Source organism: Engraulis encrasicolus, chromosome 13, assembly GCF_034702125.1.
Source record: "Engraulis encrasicolus isolate BLACKSEA-1 chromosome 13, IST_EnEncr_1.0, whole genome shotgun sequence".
Lineage (NCBI taxonomy): Eukaryota > Metazoa > Chordata > Actinopteri > Clupeiformes > Engraulidae > Engraulis > Engraulis encrasicolus.
The window spans coordinates 24,468,413-24,493,951 of record NC_085869.1 but is presented as its reverse complement, the minus strand read 5'-3'; the positions used below and the strand labels follow the sequence as shown (position 1 = coordinate 24,493,951).

Sequence of the window (25,539 nt, the reverse complement as noted above, 5' to 3'; positions counted from 1 at the left end):
TGAGTGGTAACAGTAATATAACTCATTCCTACTGTATATCATATTGTACATGACCCCAGTATGCTCTAGCTATACGTTTTAGTCCTATGTAGTTGTAAACTGTCAAGGCCTTAACAGCCATTTTGCAGTTGGTTATCATAGTTTGCCCTGTACCATCAGCTTGGAGTGTGTAGTTTATGAATATTATATCATATTTTTGGTGTACCTAGGCCATTTGGAAAAATATACTTGATTCAGTTATATGATGTGAGAGCTCTGTTTTTTTCCATCTAGATCCAGACATCACAACACAATGTAATCACAGAGGAACGGTATCACTGATGCTGGTTGCTAAGGAAGATGCTTTTCCTAGCAACTGTTGCTATGCAAAATGTACACCAAATACAGTATAATATCTGTATACTACAGACTCCAAGCTTTAATATGGTATATCATAACCTATAACCTACTGCATCATGGCTCTAGAGGCCTTGGCAGCGTACCACTACATAGGACTAGAATGCATGGGGTCATATACAATATGATGTGAAAAATTATAGTGGGAGTGAGATACATGACTGTTACCACTCAAATCTTGGAGATTAAAAAAAGTCATGTGGTGTTTTGGGGGGGGGGGGGGGGGGGTGTGCATGGTAGGCTACCATTCCTCCCCGTCTATTACTGGCTATGTTTAGACAGGAAACCGGCCATTTAAAAATACATGTTTTTTGATATTACATTTTTAATTTTTCAATGCATCATCATTAATATTCTGAAGGTTGTTTTATTCCATGCTGTTTGTGTAATTTGTAGGGCCAGAAAAGAGCTTTATTCATGAAATAGAGTACACTCTGCAAGACTTGGCAAAGAAATGCATTGGCTCAAGTCTCCCATAGAGGTGAATGGGAATTGGCTATTTTCTTCTGGTTTCCGGGTCTAGTAGCCAGTATTCCTCTAATGAGGCCACAATGAAATGCCCATGACAGGACTAGTGCGAAAAATCAAGTGTGTTCATGGTGTTTCAAGTGTTGTGTTCAGGCCTACCTTTCACGTTGACAGTCTGCCTGTGCATAAGTTCAAGCCATTCATTTTCGTCAACTCTTAGCACCACTTATGGGGCGGTGGTGGCTCAGGTGGTAGAGGAGCCGTTCGGCATCCAGAAGGTTGCAGGTTCGAGCCCTAATCTGCCTGACCCCATCGATGTGTCCTTGAGCAAGATACTTAACCCCAAGTTGCTCCTGGTGGCAGGGTGGTACCCTGTGTAGCAGCCACGGTCATCAGTGTGTGAATGAGAGTGTGAATGGGTGAATGTGAGGCATACAATGTAAAATGCTTTGAGTGCTCAAAAGAGTGGAAAGGCACTATATAAATGCAGTCTATTTACTACACAGAAAGAACATTTGTGTGATTTGAGCTATGAGGGGTTGTGTTTTGCCATAAGAGGTCATAGTTATTGAAAATGATTTTCACTGAAGTGTTTCATCAGAGCTCAAATTCATATTAACAGTGGTCTGGTTTCAGTTTCAGTTGTTTGAGAAGCTGCGTACGAGAAACAATGGGCATTTCTCAAAATCTAGTGTGCGCACTTCCAAGTGTATTCAGCCTAATTAGTTACTCCCAGTGATTGGATACTCTTTATTAGTCAAACCCAGTGATTGGATACTCCGTAGAGTTCACCAAGAAGCTATCCAATCACTGGGCTTGACTAATTAGGCTGATACACTTGGAAGTGTGCACTAGGTTTTGAGAAATGCCCAATGTAGATTGATTGACCTGAAGTAGGGGTCAACTGCTGGCCTGTTGTGCTGTGTGTGTACAGTCATACAGTTCAAGGTCAACTAGGTATTCATGTCGTGTCATTATCTCGGAGACTGTGAGTAGAAAAATATATCCACTGGTTTATGCCATTACCAATTTGCCTATCCCGGACAGTTTGTTGTAGATGTAAGTTAAGTTCAACTTCATTTGAAATTGAGTAATATTTCACTAGTGGGGATATTTTTCTATGTATATTTTTGCTCCAAGGAAATGTGTAATTATTTACTTTGTGTAGTGGAAAGTGCGCACATCCAGCAAAAAAGCATCAGCAGGTGCCAAATCAAAAAACTGTCACATGTAGGAGCGGGAAAGGATCTGCACACTGCTTGCAAAAGACTTAATTTATTAGGAGTAACGTTTCGATCATAGATCTTCTTCAGGCATCTTGAGACAAGATGATCGAAACGTTGCTCCTAATAAATTAAGTCTTTTGCAAGCAGTGTGCAGATCCTTTCCTGCTCCTACATGTAATTATTTACTTTGCACATCGTTTATACAGAATAGTACAGTATGTGAGAACTTGAATCTTTTTCTCTGCCTCGTCATGGCTTGGTGATGATTAACAAAAAAGATTTGAAAGAAGATGCAAAGTTCAACACGTCTGTGAGGCTGCAGCTGCTGCACATGTCTGTGAGGACTGCACGTTTTTCTCTGGACTGTGGCTGGCTTTCCTGTGCCTGTTTCAGCTTCTCCTTTAGTTTATGGATTATTAACTTCATAAACATTAAATCCTTCCCTGCAGAAAATAGACACACCCTCCATAAGTAAACTCCTGAGTGAGAGTGAACCTGTTGAGAGCAAGGTAGGCCTTTTTAGTCTACTTCTTCGTTCAGCAACAGTCACGCATTATTCAGACCTCTCCACAGCAGGCTGCAGACATGTCAGTGAGGAGTGCTTTAGCTGGGCTGCTGGTTGCTCTCCTGTGCCTGGTGGGCTCTGCTCAGGGTGGGAAATTGTTGGTGATCCCTGGAGATGGGAGTCCCTGGACGGACGTGAAGCCCCTGGTGGAGGAACTGGGCAGGAGAGGCAACCAGGTGGTGGTGGTCATCCCAGAGGCCAGCCTTCGCATGGGGCCCATAGACCACACCACCACCCTCACCTTCCCAGTGCCGTACACTAAGAAGGACCTGACTAAAGACCTTGACAAAGATCTGAATATATACTTTGAAACTGATATGTCATCTACGCCAGCCAAGATCATAAATCACTGGACGAGCATGGTGATGCTGAGCAAATACACAATGATGCCTTGCGAAAACATGCTGTACGATCAGAAGTTGATGCAGAAACTTAAAGATTACGACTTTGATGCTCTCCTTACTGACCCCTTCTGGCCTTTGGGAGTCATCGCTGGGGCTTATCTCAATCTGCCCACCGTCTACTTGCACTTTTTTCTCCCTTGTCCTCTTGATGTCATATCCACACATTGCCCCAGCCCTGCGTCCTACATGCCTCAGCGCAACACACATTTCAGCCATCACATGAGCTTTTGGGAGAGGGCCATCAACCTGCTGTGGTCTTCGCTGGAGCCGGCTACATGCAGTCGCTTATACCATCACGCAGACGAGATGGCTTCAGACATCTTGCAGAGGAAGACTTCCATTGTGGAGTTGGCGAACAATGCAGCACTGTGGCTGATGCGAGCCGATTTCACCTTTGAGTTTCCCAGGCCTCTAATGCCCAACATGATCATGATTGGGAAGATTAAAGCTGGAGAGCCAAAACCCTTACCTCAGGTAAGCTTGATGTGGTCATAATCTACAAGTGTACTTGAACATACTGTACTGCAGATTCAGGTGTGTTCAGGCTGTCACACTGACAGTCTGCATGTGCATGATATAATTGCCATTCATTTTCGGCACCACTTAACACTATGCAAAAAGAACATTTGTGTTTCAGCCATTTTTTTTAATGGGACATCTCACAGGCCACTCGACTTCTGTTTCCTAATTGCAGTGCAGAGTTCAGCTATCTCACATAGTCATATAGGCTATGAAGTGTTGTGTTTGAACATAAGAGGTCATAGTGTCATGTCATGTGAAACTCCGGGGCATTTGAGGCAAAATCCCATTGCTAGAGGTGGTCAAATACTGACCTTAGGCAAAGATTGGTGCAAATCGGCGCTCCCTGTGTGAAGATTTATGCTTATGCTGCCTGTCATGCTAGCCAAATATGTGGTTCCCAAGGGGCAATTTCTAAACCTTCCATGTAAAACAACATATTGCATACTGCAGAAACGTGACGCTGCTTTATGAACCATCTGAAAAGCCACAAGCCTTACCATCAAAATCACATGCATGGTTCACATGTTATTGACATGGGAACATAACAAAACACCTTTATAAGCAGCCTTTCACTTACTGAAAAAAAATCGGAAGAGCCAACTAAGTGGGCTGAAAGCCAACAACAGTGAATGTTGTGTGAATACAGTCCCAGGAAAAAGTTTGTACACCCTTTGAAATTTCTTACCTTTCTGTCAAAATTGGTCATAAAACATGGTCTGATCTTCCCGGAAATCACAAGAAGGAACAACCAGAGTCTGCTTTAACTAATTCAACCCAAACATTTGCAAGTTTTCATATTTTCATTGGCCATAAGATGTAAACATTCACAGGACAGCAAGGCATAAGTAAGTACACCCTTGCATTCAATAGGTTTTAACCCTAAGTTAGTCACAATAACCTCAACCAGATGTTTCCTGTAGTTGCAGATCAGATTAACAAAACAATCTGGATGTATCTGGTCTCCCTCTTCTTTAGAAAACTGCCTCTCGTCAGCAAAGTTTGTGGGATGTCTGGAGTGCATAGCTTTCTTGACTTCATGCCATATAATCTCAATTGTTTTTTGTCAGGGCTTTGACTGGGCTATTTCAGAATGTGTATTTCATTATTATGAAGCCATTCTAAAGTCAATTTGCTTCTAAAGTATGGGTTGTTGTCACATTTCAGCACCCATCCTCTTGTGTGCTTCAACTGTGTGACAGACTACCTCACTTTTTTTCTGTAAAATATCTCGATAAACTTCTGAGTTCATTGTTCCACTGATAATAGCAAACTGAAAAGGGCCTGAGGCTGCAAGGTAGCTGCATATAATGATGCTCCCGCCACCATACTCAAAGGTGGAGATGATGTTTTGGTGAAGGTGTGGTTCTCAAGTTCTCCTCCAAACATGACATTGTGTGTTCCCCTGAACAATTCAACTTTGGTTTCAACGTTGGTCTACAGAATATTTTGCAGTAATTCTATGAAGCATATAAATGCTTTTTCGCAAACCTCAAAGGTGCAGCAATATTTTTTTGGACAGAAACCCCATTCATTTTAGAATGGTAGAATGAATCCCATTTTTAGCTATTCTTGGTTACATCTCCTTATCTGAGTATGGTGTCGGGAGCATCATTATATGCAGCTTCCTTGCTGTCTCAGGCCCTTGACAGTTTGCTATTATCAGTGGAACAATGAACTCAAGTTTATTGTGATATTTTACAGAAAAAACATGAGGAAGTCTGTCACACAGTTGAAGCACACAAGAGTATGGGCCCTGAAATGTGACAACAACCCGTACTTTAGAAGGAAATCGACTTTAGAATGGCTTCATAATAATGAAATACACATTCTGAAATAGCCCAGTCAAAGCCCTGACAAAAAACAATTGAGATTATATGGCATGAAGTCAAGAAAGCTATGCACTCCAGACATCCCACAAACCTTGCTGACGAGAGGCAGTTCTCTTGAGCAGAGGGAGAGAAGATACAAACAGATTGTTTTGTTAATCTGATCTGCAACTACAGGACAAGTCTGGTTGATGATATTGCAACGAACTGAGGGTTAAAACCTACTTAATGCAAGGGTGTACTTACTTATGCCCTGCTCTCCTGTGAATGTTATGGCCTTATGACCAATACAAATATGATAACATGTAAATGTTTGGGTGGAATTAATTAAAGCAGACTCTGATTGTTCCTTCTTGAGATTTCCGGGAAGATCAGACCATGTTTTATGATCAATTTTGACAGAAATGTAAGAAAGTTCAAAGGGTGTACAAACTTTTTCCTGGGACTGTATGTATGATGTGCATGGGTGGGAGACATGACGCCTTGTTTTTCCGTAACATTGGTTAAAAACCTACAAAACTGTTATTTTTCCTTTAAAAAACAGATGTTAATGAAAGAAGATGTGGTACATTATGTTTCATATTAGTCTGAGATGAGAAGAAACATTTTTGTTAAGATTTATGTAAAGGTTTATATGCCAAATATCCTGCAGTGTGACTGTAACATTAATGCCGTGTCCAGACCAAGGGCGAACTATGCTGCCTGGTAGCGTGGGTAGCAGAAGAAATTTCGCCTTGAATTCGCTGTATTCGAGACGCAGCATTGACATGTTTGATTCAGCTAATCACATAACGGCTCTGGCTTGACAGCCTGGGACATTCGGAGATATGAACGTTCCGATTGGTTTTCGCCGAACAGCGTCAGAGCGAATTCGCCTGCGATTAGATTTAGTTTAATCGTCAAAATTCGCTCTGGTCGGGCAAGAAGCTTCGCTCCTGGCGAATTCGCTTTGATAGCGCAGGTCGCGTGCCCTCCATAGAGAAATAATGACTTCCGTCGCTTCATTCGCTCTGTTCGCTCTTGGTCTGTACACGGCATAATGAAACCTGGAATATAATATATATATACGGTATAAATTAGCCAACAACATTTTGAATAATGTATGAAGCATGATTGCATAAATATTAAAGGGACACTGTGTGAGATTTTTAGTTGTTTATTTCCGGAATTCATGCTGCCCATTCACTAATGTTACCTTTTTCATGAATACTTACCACCACCATCAAATTCTAAGTATTCATTATGACTGGAAAAATTGCACTTTTCATACATGAAAAGGGGGATCTTCTCCATGGTCCGCCATTTTGAATTTACAAAAATAGCCATTTTTAGCTGCAAAAATGACTCTACTTGGACCATACTAGAAAATATTTGTTTATTACTTAGTAAAAATTCATATAAACATCAAATGTGGCAATAGGCAGCCCAGTTTCAATGAGCAGCATAGTTGCAGTACCCTTTTTGACCATTTCCTGCACAGTGCTCCTTTAACTTTATATTAAGATATGTGATTGTGAAAAAAACTTGAGACAGTAATATTAACTACAAGTTCAATTTAGTAACACAAATTGCGTCCTGTGGGGTGACATGTATGTCAATGTTTGTGAATGGGCAGCTGCAAGGCCAACTACAAGGGTCTTAAAGACTAGCTCCTAACCAGTCAGTACCTCAGTTATTGGAGAGTGCTGTGGAAGTTTATGGTGACTAATAACCTCTTAATATGTCTTCATATTGTAATGTTTCTGTCGCGCAATGCTTAGGTTCATTTTATGGCGTCCTGTGGTGTGACTGCTCTTATAGAAGGAAAATAAGGGTTTTTTAAATAAATGAAAACACATATTAAGATTAAACACGATATCATTATCAAGTTAGCATGAGCTCAGATGTCAGTCATGCACAAAAGGATTAAAATGGCCACAATGCAGTGAATCTCCTGTGGTGTGACTTCATTTTCCTGCGGTGTGACATGCCTATGCAAAGTGTTGATGCAGGACACATTTTACCAAAAATGGCAAAAATTAGGCAAAATTCCACGGACCACTAAGTGCTTTATTTTTTTTCTAATTTTTCCCATTTTTTTCAGGAATTGGAAAAACTTTTTTTTTTCAGGCGTTACGCCCTTACTGTAAATGTCAACCACCCATTTAGCAATGCTAACCTTGTAGTAACTTACATCACACTGGCGCTTTGATTCCGGTTCTGAAATCAAGCGAGAAAATTTGCGTTCTCTTCATGCAACAACACTCTTATGTGATTTCAGAACCGTAACGAGACTTGCTCTTGTTTTCAAATCAAAGTGCAAGTGAGATATGCTACAAGGTCAGCATTACTAAATGTTCTATTTCCTAATTGCATCGTGAATTTGGTTCGTCTCCTGCAATCACCACCCGGTCATCACACTGTTGGTGTGGAAGGATTTATGTAATTTTAAGTTGTTCCATAACTTTTCCACGCAGAAACCAGACAAATCTGTGCTGCCCCTGCATGATGTGCAACAAAAATAAAATGTATTCATCCGTGTATCCCATAATTTCTGATATTCTGATCTGGCTACTCTAATCCACTGTGAGAGGATATGTCTCAATTTTGAATCAGAACGTTGCAGTGGGAATGACTCAAAAATAGCCCAAATCCCATGACAATAACCACCAAATCTCCGAGCAGCTTTCCAATTAAACTAGCTCCCTCAATCTAGTTGATCTGATTTTTATTCATATGATTTCTATCTCTTTGAAAATAGCAAATATACAGTATATCTGAAATGGCAATTCTTCCAGTATCTTTTCTCCACCAATTGAAACGTGATACAATCTTGAATTTAGGGAACTAAGTTACATATACATGTGGCTGTACTCAGAAGCCAAACTGTTGAAACCACTAAAATATGTTTTTTTAAATACTGGATACTAATTGTGGATTTGCATAGAAATAGTTTCAAGTCATGATGCATTCCACATTAATAGTGAGAAAATGTTGACCAACACATTTTAGAATCTAGAAAAGTCATGTGAATGAGGAAGAAAGGATCAGGTCAAGTTGTAGTGACAATGTATCTGTGCCTCTAGATAATCAGCAAAAACACGTCAGACAGGAAACTTATCAAGTCTAACGTGAATTAATTGAATGATCAGGTTAGTATGCTTGGTCATAGCAGCTTTGTTCTGCTCGAGAAGCCGCTGAAAATATAACCTGTGTGACAATTAAGAGCAATTCTTAAATAAGCAGATTCACACAGGTGGAGCTGGGAGGAGGAGGGAGCAAGAGAGTGCTGATATGGTGCCAGAAATGATGCAATCTGCCCTGGTGACCATGTACACATTCAACTAGCACAGCATGATGGGGCATGCAAAACATCATACTTTGTTTGGAGTCAAATTATGTTCTCTGTGGTATCACTGTGTGATGATTTATCTAAAGTAAGAGACTAAGGACAACTCCCTGAATAGTGCAGACACTGCACTGTGTGGAATCTGAGGTTTGCACGGCAGCTGCAGACACGTCTTTGAGGTCTACTTTCATTGGGCTGCTGGTGACTTCGGTGCCTAGACCCGCCTCTCCTTTTGTTTGTGAATGATTAACTTGACTCCATGAATGATCAATTTGATTGAAGCATAAAATGCTTTTCGCCACAAAGTAGACACCCTCTCAGTCTCAGTGAACCTGCTCAGAGCCATTTACGTTTTCTCATTCAGCAACAGTCGCACATTATTCAGACCTCTCCACAGCAGGCTGCAGACATGTCAGTGAGGAGTACTTTGACTGGGCTGCTGGTTGCTCTGCTGTGCCTGGGCCCTGCTCAGGGTGGGAAATTGTTGGTGATTCCTGGAGATGTGAGTCCCTGGATGGACATGAAGCGACTGGTGGAGGAACTGGGCAGGAGAGGCAACCAGGTGGTGGTGGTCATCCCAGAGGCCAGCCTTCGCATGGGCCCCTCAGACCACACCACCACCATCACCTTTCCAGTGCCGTACACTAAGAAGGACCTGATAAAAGACCTTGACAAAGATATGGACAAATTCATGGAAACTGATGTGTCATCTACTCCATTCAAGATCATAAATCACTGGAAGGCCGTGGTGATGCTGAGCAAATACATAATGATGCCTTGCGAAAACATGCTGTACAACAAGGAGTTGATGCAGACCCTTAAAGATTATGACTTTGATGCTCTCCTCACCGACCCATTCTGGCCTTTGGGAGTCATCGCTGGGGCTCATCTGGGCCTGCCCACCGTCTACTTGAATGGATTTCTCCCTTGTCCTCTTGATGTCATAGCCACACGTTGCCCCAGCCCTGTGTCCTACATGCCTCTGCGCAACACACATTTCAGCCATCACATGAGCTTTTGGGAGAGGGCCATCAACCTGCTGTGGTCCTCCTGGCTGCAGCCAGCTGGCTGCAGTCGCTTCTACCTTTATGCAGACGAGGTGGCTTCAGACTTCTTGCAGAGGAAGACTTCCATTGTGGAGCTGGCAAGCAATGCAGCGCTGTGGCTTATGAAAGCCGACTTTGCCTTTGAGTTTCCCAGGCCTCTAATGCCCAATATGGTCATGGTTGGAGGAATACATGCTGGCACGCCAAAACCCTTACCTCAGGTAAGATTGATGTGGTCAAAATGTACAGTGCACTTGAATATTCACAGAACGTATTTGGTCAGGTATTGCACTATGACGTTGCTATCACGTTGCTATCACAACCGGTGCCGATCCTACAATGACCCGCGCCCTGGACGACACACCCTCCAGCGGCCCGCCCTCCGCAAAAAAGATTGCAAAATAGGCAAACAAAAAAACCCAGGCTATAATTACTGATAAAACTGCTGTTATCACATTATTGCTGCAATAGAGTGGTAATAGCACATAAATAAAATGTTAATAGGGATAATTGGGGATATTTGCGATGACGTCGGGGGTGGGGTTTCGCTATGGTGCCGGGCAATTGCCTACTTGGCCCAACCCATCAAACCGCTAGCCTGATTATCATCGACTTTCAAATCTCTTCGAGACTTGGTCTGACAAAGAGCATAACAATGACCATTTCCCCAACGGAATGGTTGACCCACCTCCCTTGGTTTGCTAATGGCTGTTTGCTTCCTGACAAAGTGGGAGGAGTTCCCATTTTTTCAGAAAGTACTTGCATTGCTCTTGACCTGGCTATCGGACCGCCCCCCTGATGACAGCTACAAAATTCTTCTGGCCTTGTAGTCCAGGAAAGATGTCATTCTTGTCTTTTCTGAGTTCTCAGAGGGCGGCCTTAACCAACTAGTATGAAATGCTTCTGTATGCTAGAAGCCGCAACCAGTCTGACAACTCTTTCCTCTAAGGTAGCTACCAGAAGGCCCCATGACAGAGCTAGTATGTGTTTCAAGTATTGTGTTCAGGTCTGCCTTTCACACCACACCGATGGTCTACAGGGATGCAGAAGTGGGGTGCTCCGGGTGCTTGAGAGGACTCCCAGACCCTCCGCCCATCATAGCACACCCTGGTCAAAATGACTTCCTGTGTCCCTGATGGTCTACATGTGAATGAGTTCATGACATTCATTTCCGTAACACTGCTCCACTGCAGAAAGAACATTGTGCTGTTGTGCTATTGTGTTTGTGCTATTGTTTTCAAAGGGACACCTCTTACAGGTCTCATCTCTCACACCTCGCATAGAACAACATGTTTGAGCTCTATTTCCTAATTGCATCGTGGATTATAGTCGTCTCCTGCAATCACCACCCGTTGTTGGTGTGGAAGGATTTGTGTTTTCATACGTTCCATAACTTTTCCACACAGAAAGTGGACAAAAACACTTCCGTGCCGCCCCCGCATGATGTGCAACAAAAATGAAATTTCTTCATCCATGTATCCCATAATTTCTGATGGCCACTGTAATCCAAAGTGAGAGAATGTGTCTCCATTTTGAAAAAGAATGTTGTAATGGAAATTTCTCAAAAATACCCCAAATCCCATGACAAAATACCACCAAATCTCTGTGAAACTTTCCAATTAATCTAGCTCCTTCAGCCTAGCTCCTTCACCCTAACCCTAACCCTTAATTTGAAAATAGCAAATATACTGTATGTATTTGAAAGGACAATTCCTCCAGTATATTTTCTCCCTCAATTGAAACATGACATCACCTTGAATTTAGGGAACTACATGTACATGTGGGATGCCCTCACAAGCCAAACTGTTGAAACCACCAAAATATTTTTTTTAAATACTGCATACTAATTGTGGATTTGCATAGAAATAGTTTCATAATGATGCATTCCACATTAACAGTGACAACATTTTGACGAACACACAGTGCCAAAAATCTGGGGAAAGCCATGTGAATGAAGAAGAAAGGATCAGGTCAAGTTGTAGTGACAATGTATCTGTGCCCCTAGATTATCAACAAAAGACATGTCAGACAGGAAACTCTAATCAAGTCTAAGTGAAATTAATTGAATGATCAGGTTAGTATGCTTGGTCATAGCAGCTTTGATCTGCTCGAGAAGCCGCTGAAAATATAAACTGTGTAACAATTAAGAGCGATCCTTAAATAAGGGTGGTTGACGTTTGAGCCGTAACACACTTAAAGCAGGTAACATATTCCAATTCCTGAAAAAATGGGTGGAAAATTGAAAAAAAAGAGAAAAAATGGGGATGTCAGTGATCCGTGGAATTTCGCCTAATTTTTGGGAAATGAGTCCTGCGGTGTGACATCATTGGTGTGACATATGTGTAAGATACAAAATAATGATTAATATTCTGCACAAAGTAGACACACCCTCCTTAGGTAAACTCCTGAGTCTCAGTGAACCTGCTCAGAGCCATTTACGTCTTCTCATTCAGCAACAGTCACCCATTATTCCGATTTATCTACAGTAGGCTGCAGACATGTCAGTGAGAAGTACTTTGACTGGCCTGCTGGTTGTTTTCCTAAGCCTGGGCCCTGCTCAGAGTTGGAAATTGTTGGTGAACCCTGGAGATGTGAGTTGCGCTGGGGAGGAGGAGGGAGCAAGAGAACGCTGCTATGGTGCCAGAGATTATGCAATCTGCCCTGCCGACCATGTACACATTAATCTAGCACAGCATGAGGGGGCATGCAGAATACTCGTACAGTAAAGACAAAACATTATACTTCATTTTGGAGTCAAATTCTGTTCTCTGTGGAATCACTGTGGGATGATGAATCTAAAGTAAGAGACAAAGGTCAACTCCCTGAATAGTGCAGACACTGTGTGGAATCTGAGGTTTGCAAAGCAGCTGCAGACAGCAGTGTTTACATTGGACTGCCGCTGGAGACTGCAGTGCCTAGACCCGCCTCTCCTTTTGTTTGTGAATGATTAACTATGAAGTAGTCACACCCTCTTTGGGTAGACACACCCTCTTTGGGTAAACTCCTGAGTCACCGTGGCTGATCAAAGCCAGATACAGTACTTCTTCTCCCCATTCAGCAACAGTCACACATTATTTCCACAGCAAGCTGCAGACATGTTAGTGAGGAGTGCTTTCACTGGGCTGCTGGTTGCTCTGCTGTGCCTGGTGGGCTCTGCTCAGGGTGGTAAATTGTTGGTGATCCCTGGAGATGGGAGTCCCTGGACAGTCATGAAGCCCCTGGTGGAGGAACTGGGCAGGAGAGGCAACCAGGTGGTGGTGGTCATCCCAGAGGCCAGCCTTAGCATGGGCCCCTCAGACCACACCACCACCATCACCTTTCCAGTGCCATACACTAGGGAGAGCCTGATAAAAGACCTTGACCTAGATCTGGACTTTTTTTTGGACACTGATGTGTCATCTACTCCAGCCAAGATGGTAAATCACTGGATGGGCATGGTGATGCTGAGCAATTTCAACATGAGGACCTGCAAGAGCATGCTGTACAACAAGGAGTTGATGCAGACCCTACGAGATTATGACTTTGACGCTGTCCTCACCGACCCGTTCTGGCCTTTAGGAGTCATTGCTGCGGCTTATCTGGACTTGCCCACTGTCTACTTGTACTTTTATCTCCCTTGTCCTCTTGATATCATATCCACACGTTGCCCAAGCCCTGTGTCCTACATGCCTCTGCGCAACACACATTTCAGCCATCACATGAGCTTCTGGGAGAGGGCCATCAACCTGTTGTGGTCCTTCTGGCTATCACCGGCTGGCTGCAGTCGCTTATACCTTTATGCAGATGAGATGGCTTCAGACTTCTTGCAGAGAAAGACTTCCATTGTGGAGCTAGCAAGCAATGCAGCACTGTGGCTTATGCGAGCCGATTTCACCTTTGAGTTTCCCAGACCTCTACTGCCCAATATGATCATGATCGGGAAGATTAAAGCTGGAGAGCCAAAACCCTTACCACAAGTAAGCTTGAAGTGGTCCACAAATACATTTCAGCAAATTGTATACTGACGCTAATAGTAGAATTTGAAAAACAAGGAGAGAAAAAGGTGTAAGAATGAGAGTCTTTCATCTTCATAGATAGAAGCCTAGGTCAGGTTAAATCTGGACATGCAGATGGTTCAGTCCAGAACTTATCTGATATTCAATCATCCTGTCACTCTGTTGGCCTGGTTATCACCAGACTTAATTACAAGTGAGATAAGGCCTGGAGACCTGTCTACTGTAAATCCAGTAGGGGGTTCGTGGTTAGCTATTGACGATGGCTATATATCAGGCATTATGAATGTGTATCATTTGCATCATAGCCTTAGCCAATCGTGTCAGTTGTATCAATTCAAACAAACTGCAGTCATTGCCTTTCTATGCCTCCCTGCTCTCTGATTGGAGAGAGACAGGGACCATTGATCTGGTAGTACCCTCGTTGAGGGTAGACGTCATGTTGTCTTTCAGATCAGAACGATTGTGCGTGGGATTCCCCAGTCTATCATTCTGTTGTTCACATATCTCCATTAAATCCTATATTTGCAGACATTCAAGGACAGTTAAGCGCGAGGGGTGTGGCGACTTTCCAGAGGGGAGAATACGCGCAAGATAAGACCGCGTAAAATATGCGCGCGTAAAACCGACTTAAGTGGAGTCCACTTAAGTCTGTTTTACGCACGCACTTTTTACGCGCCTTAATCCTGCGCGCATTCTCCCCTCTGAAATATTACCACACCCCTCGCGCTTAACTCCGAAAAACAGCGCGTAGCACAACATGGGCGTGATATATGCTAAATGGGGGGATGAGTCTTCCCCGACTTCATCAGTTGTGGTTTCAAAGAAACCACGGAGCGTGGATTTTCAGATCAACCATGTGAAAACCTCGGCAGTCCATTGAGATCCAAAACTGAACTTTAACTTTGAATTTAGAACCACGTGCCAAAAGTTCTCGTGCAAAAGCATCTCAAAATCTAACCTCAGCTCATTTTCACAAACACAAGGCGAGTAGTGGAGGTGAGATATTGAGATGGACACGCAATGTGTACCTTTGGCGGGAACTGAACTGAGCGTTTTGGTGCGCAACAGGTTGATTGAAATAATAAACATGATTAAACGTTTGGTTAAAAATTGAGTTTGGCGTGTTGCCTGGACAATTCCGGAAATCAAAAACTGATTTAAAATGCTGATCATTCCCACAGTTAAACAAACACATTGTATTTGCTGACTTTTAAAAGTGCTTCTCCGCTTCTCTGTACAGCAACGTGACATTAATATCATTGGAAATATGTGGATCTCAGCTGTCCGTCAGCATATTACACTTAGGCTACATGCATGCTGAAGAATGAACAAGGAAATCGATCGTCATGAAAAAACGGAGACTTTATATTCTGTCGCAGACATGGGAATTAATTGGACATGGGCATGCAATGCCAAGCCAGGACTTAAACGCACAGCTGATGGGGTGTAATCGAGACCAGAAGCGAAATTCCAAAGACATGCTCTGATATGTAGGCCTACCTTTTTACGTTTAGCTGTAATGACATTCAGGAAATATTTTCTGCCTTACAAAAACAGACAGGACAACATGTAGCCTACCTCAGTATGTGGTGGTTTTGTATGTCGGGCATCAGTTCAGAAAGTTTAATAAGTTACATGCACATATGCTCGAGTTCCAATAAATCACAAAAGTGGAGGAGTTGCAATAAAAACCCTTTACTTAACGTCGTGGCTACAACATAGTAAAATGTTGTTTTTGAATAGGCATACTTTGGGTGGCTGATAGGACGACTGGAACAGTGGTCTTCAGTCTGACGTGCCTTGCCAACTTAGTGTACTTGTGCATGGTGCGGCGAGGTGTTTTTGGTTTTGGTTACCGTCCGTGGAGACAATATGATGATCCTCATACTGATTAATTAATTACCTGCTTTTGTTTGTAAGTTCACCGATATGAGAACATGCTCTGGGCAGCTGGTCATATTTTGTCACAATTAATGTAGAATGTTTATGTGGAACTGTGAATGAATTTCGATTTGGTCTCACGCTGACGGTAAGGAACATCAACAAAGCATACCGTGTAACATGTTCAAAATGCGAGCCAAGCGAGCATCAAATGCATTGTTACATTTTACCTCATAGTGGCGCTTGACCTTACTACAGCCCTTTGATGCGCGTAAAGGAAAACGCGCTTAAGTGCACAGGAGAATACGCTTAGGATTCATTTACATGCGAAACTCCCTGATTTTGGCCTGGCCCCACCCAAAGTGCGCAACTGGTAAAATCGCGCGTAAACCCCGCTTAATCACAGACTTGAGTAACCGCGGAGGCGCTGTTGCGCGCTTTTTTTGACTTAAGCGGGTGGGAGAATTCCGCCATTAATGGCTGCAGTGCCCATTGCTAATCTCTGAGCACCATGCCACTACAAATAGCCTATCTAAATAGGCCTAATGGATGACAGTGGAGGGGTAAATTGTGATGTGTCTTATAAACATATTAAGCCTAAAATGTAGCCTAATAGAACTTCATTATCAATTCAGTTGAAAACCACAAATGTTGTGTTTTTTATATTTAGTTTCCAATGTTATATAGCCTAATGCTGTTCATCTTTGTGGGGAATGGCTGAGATGGGCCTACATGATGGTGAATCTATTTTTAAAAACCGAATGCAGAAATTAGAATAGGCCTGTGAAATTGAGCTGCATTGTTATGCTGTTAAGATACTCCAATATAGGTGTTAGGCCTACTATCTAGGATTGTAACAAAGGCACACTCTGCATCATATGATCACACAAATTATGTGATAGGCCTAAAATCGTAACTGAACAGATTTCTAATTGTCATTTATGGTAGACAAATGAATGTGCATGCCAAAAAGTTTGAGTGGCTTTTAAACAGATTACCATTTTGGATGCGTTGATACTTTATAGGCCTACTATCATACCTCATACCCATATATACTTTCATACCTGTAGATACACAGATACACCGATGACCAAAAAAAGTGTCCTCCTTTTTACAAATCCAAATCTGGTCACCCTACTTTTAATCCCTTTTCATTGCGAAATGAAAAAATTAATGTACAGTAGTTGCTGCCAAAGGTGGTTCTACAAAGTATTAAGCAAAGGCTGTGAATACTTTTGTAAATATGATTTCTTTGTTTTTTATTTTTACACATTTCAAAACTGTCAAGACAACTTTTTTTACAGGGTCATAATGAAATAATTTGTGTAGGATTTTGACAACAGAGATTAATTTGTAGTATTTGGAATAAGGCTGTAAGATAATAAAATGTGGAAAAAGTGAAGCGCTGTGAATACTTTCCGGATTGACTGTAATATTTGACAAGGAATATCTACAGTATACTTGCCCAGGTGAAAAACCCATATACTTAAAGTGTACTTTTTTTGACCGTACTTAGTACAAAGTGTGCTATTTTCGGCGATTTAAAGTGCGCTTCATTGCACTATTAGTGCGCTGAAGCACTACTAAAGCAGTACTTCAGCACACTTGCAGCACACTGAGGATGCTAAATTGGCACCGCTTTTGGACAACTTTAAGTGCACTACAAGCATACTTTTGAAAGTATGCTCCAAACACGCTTTTCATGCATTCGTATGGCATTAAGAGTGTGCTTGAGTACACTTCTATGACATTTTATTGTTACTAGAAGTTCAATAAAAGTATATTAACTTCATGCTTCTTTGAACTACATTGGAACATTTTAAGTCTGTAAAAAGTATATCATATTAAGTATTGTAAATATATAACAGGTATGCTTGAAGTATATTTACAGTACACTCCCAAGTACATGAAATAATATAAATGTAATACTACAATCCATGCTAGTCCTCAGAGCTTGTACATTACACACAGCCACATGTCACAGTAGTGATACAGTACGAATGCCTAGCACGACTGACATTTACAATCATTGCATTGTTACAGAGATTTCAGATACACATTTCACTTTATTTCAATCTTGTTCCACCTTCCTGCAGTTGATCACCTGAATAGATTACTAATGGTGACTTTCTATTCTTTGTTTGAGCAACTAGTTCCAACTTACCTCCCACCATGATATCATGGGAAGTGTGAGCCTATATATACCAGAACATATACGTGACCATCATAATGACGGTGGGAACATGGTCATTTTTTGTGTACCACTTTAAAATTTTAAAACTCCTACAATAAACACAGAATATAACAATGAGTAATATTTTCATGCAAGCCAAAAATATTCCTTCAGGATAAATGGCTTTCTGTTTGAGAAATTTACCTCCAAGAAGTGCATTGCATGATGGGACAAGTATGATGGTGCATGATGGGTAAATGCACTTTGTGTAAGCACACTTTGAAGATATTTGGGTGAAGTACAATCATGGTGCACTTAGAAAAAGTGTACTTGCAATATGTTAAAGCGATTTACTTTAAAGCGCACTATAGAAAATCACACTTCAAAGACATTTGGGTGAAGTGTAATCATATTGCACTTTAAAAAAAGTACAATTGCAATATGTTATTAAAAAAATACACTTTTAGTAAGTTCACTATTAGAACACTATTAGTATATTCCTCTAAATACACTTTAGCCAAACATCTTCGAAGTCCACTTGAAGTATGGTTCGCTAAGTGTACTTTCTTTGAGAGCAACTTAATTGCATCTAATTTTAAGTACACTTTAAATAAGCATATTGTAAACATACTTTTTCTTAGCAAAAAAAGCACAAGTGCACTTTTAACATGCTAAGTACACTTCAGTCATGCTTTTATTGTACTAAATTGAACCACTTTTTCACCTGGGTGGACAGCCATAGGAAAGCGGTCAGGGTGTAGCCCAAAGGTTGCTGGTTCAATTCCCAACCCACCAGGTGTGTGGGGGAAGTAATTAAACATGTGTGTCCCCCATCCTGCTCCTTGACTGAGGTACCCTGAGCATGGTACCATCCCACCACAGTGCTCCATTGGGGCGTCCTTTGAGGCTGTCACCTTGCACGTGTAAGGCATTCAGGCAAATTTGTTATGTGCAGAGAGCACTGTGTGCTATTGTGCCGAGTCACAATGAATTTCCCAAGTGGGCTTTAAGTCAGAGAAGTCTGCACTTTGCCCATCTCTGTCTATAGCCTTTGTAGAGACTTCAATCCCTTTTTCACTGATATCACTGTGTGGTGATTAACCTCAAACAAGACACAAAGTTCAACTCACTGAAAAACAGACAACAATTTGTTGGTGTGTGAGGAGGTCCATGTGGTGAGTGCAGAGATGACTGTGAGAAGTGCTTTGACTGGGCTGCTGGTTACTCTGGTTGTGCAGTGCTCTGGCACTGGTTGATGTCAAGGAGGGAATGCAGGGTTAGCCTAGCTCAGTGGTTCTTAACCTGGGGTGTGGGCACCCCCTAGGGGTGCGCCAGAGATTTCAGGGGGTGCGCGGAATTGTGTTTGTGTTGAGGTTGTGTCCAAAATTCTGTTAGCAAACATTATAATTAGGCCAATTCGAAACCAAATTTAAACCGGTTTTAGTCACCATGTCAAGTCAATAAGGTATTGATGGATGTCTCAAGCAAGAATCATTGTGATAAATCACTTAAATCATTTTTTTAGGGCATATAGAAGTGTAGAAGTTTGGGTTGGGGGTGCGCGGCTTCTCTTGGTCACAGGTAAGGGGGTGCGTGACGAAAAAAAGGTGAAGAACCACTGGCCTAGCTGACCCAACACTAGCCATGAACAATTTGCTCAACTAATATTCAGGGCAATCCGTTGTAGAAGTACAGTTAAGTACAGCTCAACTTCATTTCAAGGAAATGTGTAATGAATTACTTTGCAAGTCACTCATCATAGGAATACTCTTTTTCTCTGAATTGGCATGGCTGGGTGAAACATCTGAAATAAAATACAAAGGTGAACTCACTGAAAAAAACTGAAGTTACTGAAGTTATTAGCCTCTGAGCCTGTCCTCATGTCTGTGAGGCAGCAGCTGCACACGCTTGTGAGGACCGAGTACTTTCCCTGGACTGCGGCTTGCTCGCCTGTGCCTGGTTTGGTTTCTCCTTTTGTTTGTATATGATTAACTTGATACACATGAAATCCTTCCCTCCCAAAAGTAGACACACCTTCTGTAAGCCGACCCCTCCTGAGGGAGAGTGAACCTGTTGAGAGCAAGATACTTGTTTTTCATTAACATTCACACATTATTCAGGTTTCTCCTCGACGACTGTAAACATGTCAGCGCGTAGTGCTTTAGCTGGGCAAAGTACCACGATGTAGACACACCCTCTTTAGGTGAACTCCTGAGTCACAGTGAGCCTGCTCAGACCCTTTCACGGTTTCTCATTCAGCAACAGTTGCACATTATTCAGGCTGCAGACATGTCAGTGAGGAGTGCTTTAGCTGGGCTGCTGGTTGCTCTGCTGTGCCTGGTGGGCTCTGCTCAGGGTGGGAAGCTGTTGGTCATCCCAGCAGATGGCAGCCACTGGACGGGCATGAAGCCCCTGGTGGAGGAACTGGGCAGGAGAGGCAACCAGGTGGTGGTGGTCATCCCAGAGGCCAGCCTTAGCATGGGCCCCTCAGACCACACCACCACCCTCACCTTTCCAGTGCCGTACACTAGGGACCACATGACTCAAGACCTTGGAGTACAACTGCTCCATTTAATGACCATTAAGATGTCCACCACTGTGGAGAAGTTGAATGTCTACTGGGACAACATGGTTGTATTAAGCAATTACACGATGATTACCTGCGAGAGCATGCTGTACAACAAGGAGTTGATGCAGACCCTTCGGGATCATAACTTTGACGCCCTCCTCACTGACCCATTCTGGCCTGTGGGTGTCATCACCGGGGCTCATCTGAACCTGCCCACCATCTTCTTGCATGGATTTCTCCCTTGTCCTCTCGATATCATATCCACACGTTGCCCCAGCCCTTTGTCATATGTTCCCCAGCGTTACACCCATTACAGCGATCACATGAGCTTTTGGGAGAAGATCGTCAACCAGCTGTTTTCCTGGTTGGAGCCTGCTGCCTGCGGTCGCATGTACCTCTACGCAGATGAGGTGGCGTCAGATTTCTTGCAGAGGAAGACTTCCATTGTGGAACTGGCGAGCAATGCAGCGTTGTGGCTCGTTCGCTTTGACTTTGCCTTTGAGTATCCCAAACCTCTAATGCCCAATATGATCATGGTTGGAGGGATGAAAGCTCAAAAAAGGTCAAAACCCTTACCTCAGGTAAGTTTGATATGGTCCAAGGATACAGTAGCATGTGAGAATGCTCATTCTCTGCACGTGACTAGGGCATTCTGTGTGTGCTCTTATCAATATTCAAAACCACCCTCTGGCATAAACATAAAAAAACAAAGCTCAATTGGGGTTGGTTAACTTGCTACTATGAGTAATGTATGAAAAAGAATGTGAAGATATACAGCTCCAGGCCACATTATTAGAATAGTGTGAAAAAGTTGATTTATTTCCATAATTCCATCAATAATGTTAAATTGTCATGTATTGTAGATTCATGGCCCAGTTTTTGAACTATTCCAATCATTGTTGTTTTTTTTTAACATATTTTGGCCTTCCAGCTAAAAAAAACCCCCCATGAATTGGTGAATTCGCAACATTAGAATATTGTGATAAAATCACAATTTTCTTCAGCAAAATTCAGGTCGTTGACCTGGTGACCCTGGTCACTCTTCAATATACCCTGTAGATTTCCATGCCACGTTTTGTCGCTAATTCACCAGTTTAATTCTAAATCACCAGAAATGAAACCCCATTGAAAATGAATGGGGTTTTATTTCTGCTAAGTTAGAATTAAACTGGTGAGTTAACACCAAAATGTGGCATGGAAATCTACAGGGTATATTGAAGAGTGAAGTGTGTGTCACCAGGTCAACAAACAAGAACAGCTGACAGCAAAGCATCAAGGATATCTGGGCTTCCATAACTCCCATGTACTGTTTCTGCCATTGACTTCAATGTTAAACACATCATGGCAGTTATTAAGACAGAGAGAGTACCAACCAAGTTTTAAACGTTGCATGATATGTAGATAGTACCAAATTTCAACTGATTTGATGTGACCTGAATTTTGCTGAAGAAAATTGTGATTTTATCACATTATTCTAATTATACGAATTCCCCAATTCATGGGTTTTTTGAGCTGGGAAGCCCAAAATATGCGAAAATAAACTATTGAATGATTGGAATAGTTAAAAAACTGGACCATGAATCTATAATCCATGACAGTTTAACATTATTGATGGAATTATGGAAATAAATCAACTTTTTCATGCTATTCTAATAAAGTGGCCTGGAGCTGTGCATACTTTATGTGTTCTTACTCAGAATATACCTGGCAAGCAAACACTTCTGACATTACAATCAATCACTGTCCAGATTGACAAATAATTAACTCAGTCCGTTGTGCCCTCCAGCATTGATGTAGACTTTACTCCAGAGCGGAGCGGGAGTGCCTCTCACGGTATCTTAGGGTTATATAATAGCCTAGCTGTGTGATCAGATTGAGCCAAGTCACGCTTGCTCACACGGCAGGACAAACAAGCTCCAGGAGTTGTACTCTTACTTATTTACTTAATTACAGGCTTGAGCAAAGCCCCTCTTCAACTCTGTGTGAGGTCTGGGGAGGTGGGTAGGAACCTGTACTGTAAGCAGCATGGCTAGAGCCTTTTCCGTGGCTGCTCTGGGCCTGCTTGCCTGTCTGTGTCTCAGCTTTCCGGAGCCTGCCGCAGGAGGCAAAGTGCTGGTTATGCCTGTGGACGGCAGCCACTGGCTCAGTATGAAGGTCCTGGTGAACGAGCTCTCCAAAAGAGGACACGAACTAGTGGTTCTAGTGCCCGAGACCAGCATCCTCATAGGGAAATCTGACAGCTACCAGGGACGGACGTTCAGCGTGCCTTACACCAGGGAAGAGCTGGATGGCACCGTCAACAACATCAAGGACAGGGTCTTTGAGAAGAAGCCGGAGTTAAAGGATGTGCTGTCCATCGTGCAGGGCCTGGTCACTTTCACCGACCTACAGGTGAAGGGCTGTGAGGCTCTGCTCTTCGACCAGGCCCACATGCAGGAGCTCCGGAACGAAGGCTTCGAGCTCATGCTGACGGACCCCTTCCTGCCCTGTGGCTCCATCATTGCGGAAGCCTTCTCACTGCCAGTGGTCTACTTCCTGCGTGGGATGCCTTGTGGCCTGGACGCAAGTGCGAGCGAGTGTCCCACGCCGCCATCGTTTGTCCCCCGCTTCATGACAGGCTACACTGACGTCATGAGTTTTCCCCAGAGAGTGCACAACATGCTCATGGTGATCCTGGAGTCGTACCTCTGTCGAGTGCTGTATGCCAGTTTTGATGAACTCTCCAGCCGGTATCTGGAAAGGGACATTACCTACGAGGAAATTCTGGGACACGGTGCTATCTGGCTGCTTAGGTATGACTTTACCTTTGAGTATCCGAAGCCCCTCATGCCCAACATGGTCCAAATAGGAGGCATTAACTGTAAAAAAGGAAACAACCTAACTGAGGTGAGTGGTTGTTCAAAACAGACAGAAGTTGTAACCATTTCCTCCTAAATTTGTACTGCATGTGAGACAGAGATGGCTTTCTTCGCTGAAAACACGAGATGTGTGGCTGATGTGTGGCTGTGAGCTAAGTTCAAGATGTGTGGCAAAGGAAGTACGGAGACATGGTTGAAGAAAGCCTTCGCCGTGGCCCAAATAGCTAAGGCACTACACCAGTGTTTCTCAAACCTTTTCAGACCGAGGACCACTTTGTCCCCCCCAAAAATTATAGGGGACCACCTGTCAACTAAATTGTCAGTTGATGGATGCTAATTTGACACTGCTAATTTTTATGCAGATCACTTACTTTTTATTCACATGATAAGCCTGTCTTATTGTGTTGAAAACATGAAAATGTTACAAATATATCCTACTGCTAGCTTATCTTGGAAAAGTAGAAATCCCCTCACGGACCACCTGAGCTCTGGCGCGGACCACTAGTGGTCCCCGGATCACACTTTGAGAATCACTGCACTACACTGTAACAATGGGGACCCAGGATTGATTCTGGACGGATGTCATATCCTGATCCTGCCTTGTCTTTCTCTCTGAGCCATTACATGTCATCTCTTCGCTGTCACTGTCAGATAGAGGCATAAACGGAGGCACAGAAATACTTCAAAAACATGGTTGCAGAATGATATAGCTTGTGGCTAATCAATAAGAAAGTTGTTGCAAAAACATGATGTGGTTGAACGTGTCTGTTGGATTTATGACCAGCTATAAACTAGCTCGTTAATAAGCATCTGTACTCTTGACTCTCCCAAGTGAACTGTGCACATCGCAATACACATAGTATTTGTAGGATCAGACTGTAGCATGTTTGTGCACTGGTCTGACCTTTGTGTCCTCTGACATGACTGGTATACTCCCTCTATTTCCTGTGTGAATTTAACTCGTGAATTTAGACATATTTTTTTTAAAGGGGAATCTACAAAAATAAATAATGCAAAATGATTCGCTTGAAAACGTCAATTACCTAATCTTGATTTATTTTGTATTATATACAGTGCATGTAGTACATGTGTTTGTGATGTTGTTTTACAGTTGTTTCATCAGACAGAGACTATATTTTAGTGCTCGCAGGATGCTCTCTCCTGGAAATATCCTCTCTGTACTGAATTTCTGCTCTACCCTTAAGAAATGTTTTGTTTTTAACAGTCAATGCTGGACTGCCGTTTATATTTTTCCAGTTGCAGTTTTGGGCAAGTCATTGAGATTACAAAATGTCTAAGAGGACCTGGCATCTTAGTAAATACAATATTAAATCATTGTGTTCTTCTTCAACCCTGTCTACAGGCTATACGTACATTTTACTATGGCATGGTGTGAAATAGGTGACCAAATACTGTACTTTATTTTTTGTGCTTTATGGGGGTTTACAGCGCATTATTATATTACAGTTTTTCTCGATTGCTTACACACATTTTTCGGAATCAGTTCTCGAATTCTCAAAACTCTACACACAAATCTCCAAACCTCACACACAACGGGCAAAACTCCTCACTACCTCTGAAAAATGCTCGTCTTGTCTCAAAACAATGTACTCTCTTCTAAAAAGGTCATTTTGTTCTCAAATGACACACAAGCAGTCATTTTAATACACTCTTATGTGAACCATTGAACACTAATATGCACAAGGTAAAACTCTATACTCAACTTGAAACACAGTAGAAACTTATTTTCTTCAGTGTTCTACTTACTAAAAAGGGTATTTTTTTGTAGTAAAATACTGAAATATTGTTTTTAGACTCAGAGTACACAGATGTGTATAAATTGTACATATTTTTCTGACATTTAAAGAATTGCACTAATTTATTGTAAAATATTGGGTAACCACATGAAAGTGATGTCTTGTATAACATATTTTTGAGTTCAAAAACTAAACAAATGTGTTTTCTCCTTGCATCCACTCATTTTTCATCAATATCACATGCAATGTGTGTCCTTATGGGGTGATGATTTCAGATTGTAAACCGGTATGAAGAGAGTTTGCCCATGTGATGAGGAAGTGAACTTAGTATGGCAGTTGATTTTAGTATTTTGAATGACAGTGTGTTCAATGCCACAACCAGGGTTTTTCTTCATGGAAATTGTGTGTAATCCTGAGAATTGTGTGTAGTGGTTTGAAAAGAGTGTGTTTTAAAACGGAAATGTGAGTGTAAAGTAGGAATTGTGTTTAGTGTTCAGTGACATTGGTTAGGGGAGTTGGGAAATG

At 42.2% G+C, this 25,539-nt stretch overlaps 1 protein-coding gene across 9 annotated transcripts in view; it reads left to right on the top strand.

Moving 5' to 3' along the window:
- Window positions 1-25,539, top strand: part of LOC134460913 (UDP-glucuronosyltransferase-like) — a 49,006-nt gene that overhangs the window by 18,517 nt on the left and 4,950 nt on the right. The window contains exon 1 of one of the 9 annotated variants that reach the window (XM_063213541.1): window positions 2,296-3,533. The exons of 4 other annotated variants lie outside the window; for them this stretch is intronic. In XM_063213541.1, the coding sequence (XP_063069611.1) occupies window positions 2,676-3,533 (858 nt within the window). In that variant the 5' untranslated portion in view covers window positions 2,296-2,675. Of the gene's footprint in view, window positions 1-2,295; window positions 3,534-8,402; window positions 10,003-10,041; window positions 13,738-18,592; window positions 20,981-22,124; window positions 23,286-25,539 lie in introns of those variants that run through there. 4 more of the 9 variants (XM_063213539.1, XM_063213538.1, XM_063213537.1 and 1 more) reach the window with 4 other exon arrangements.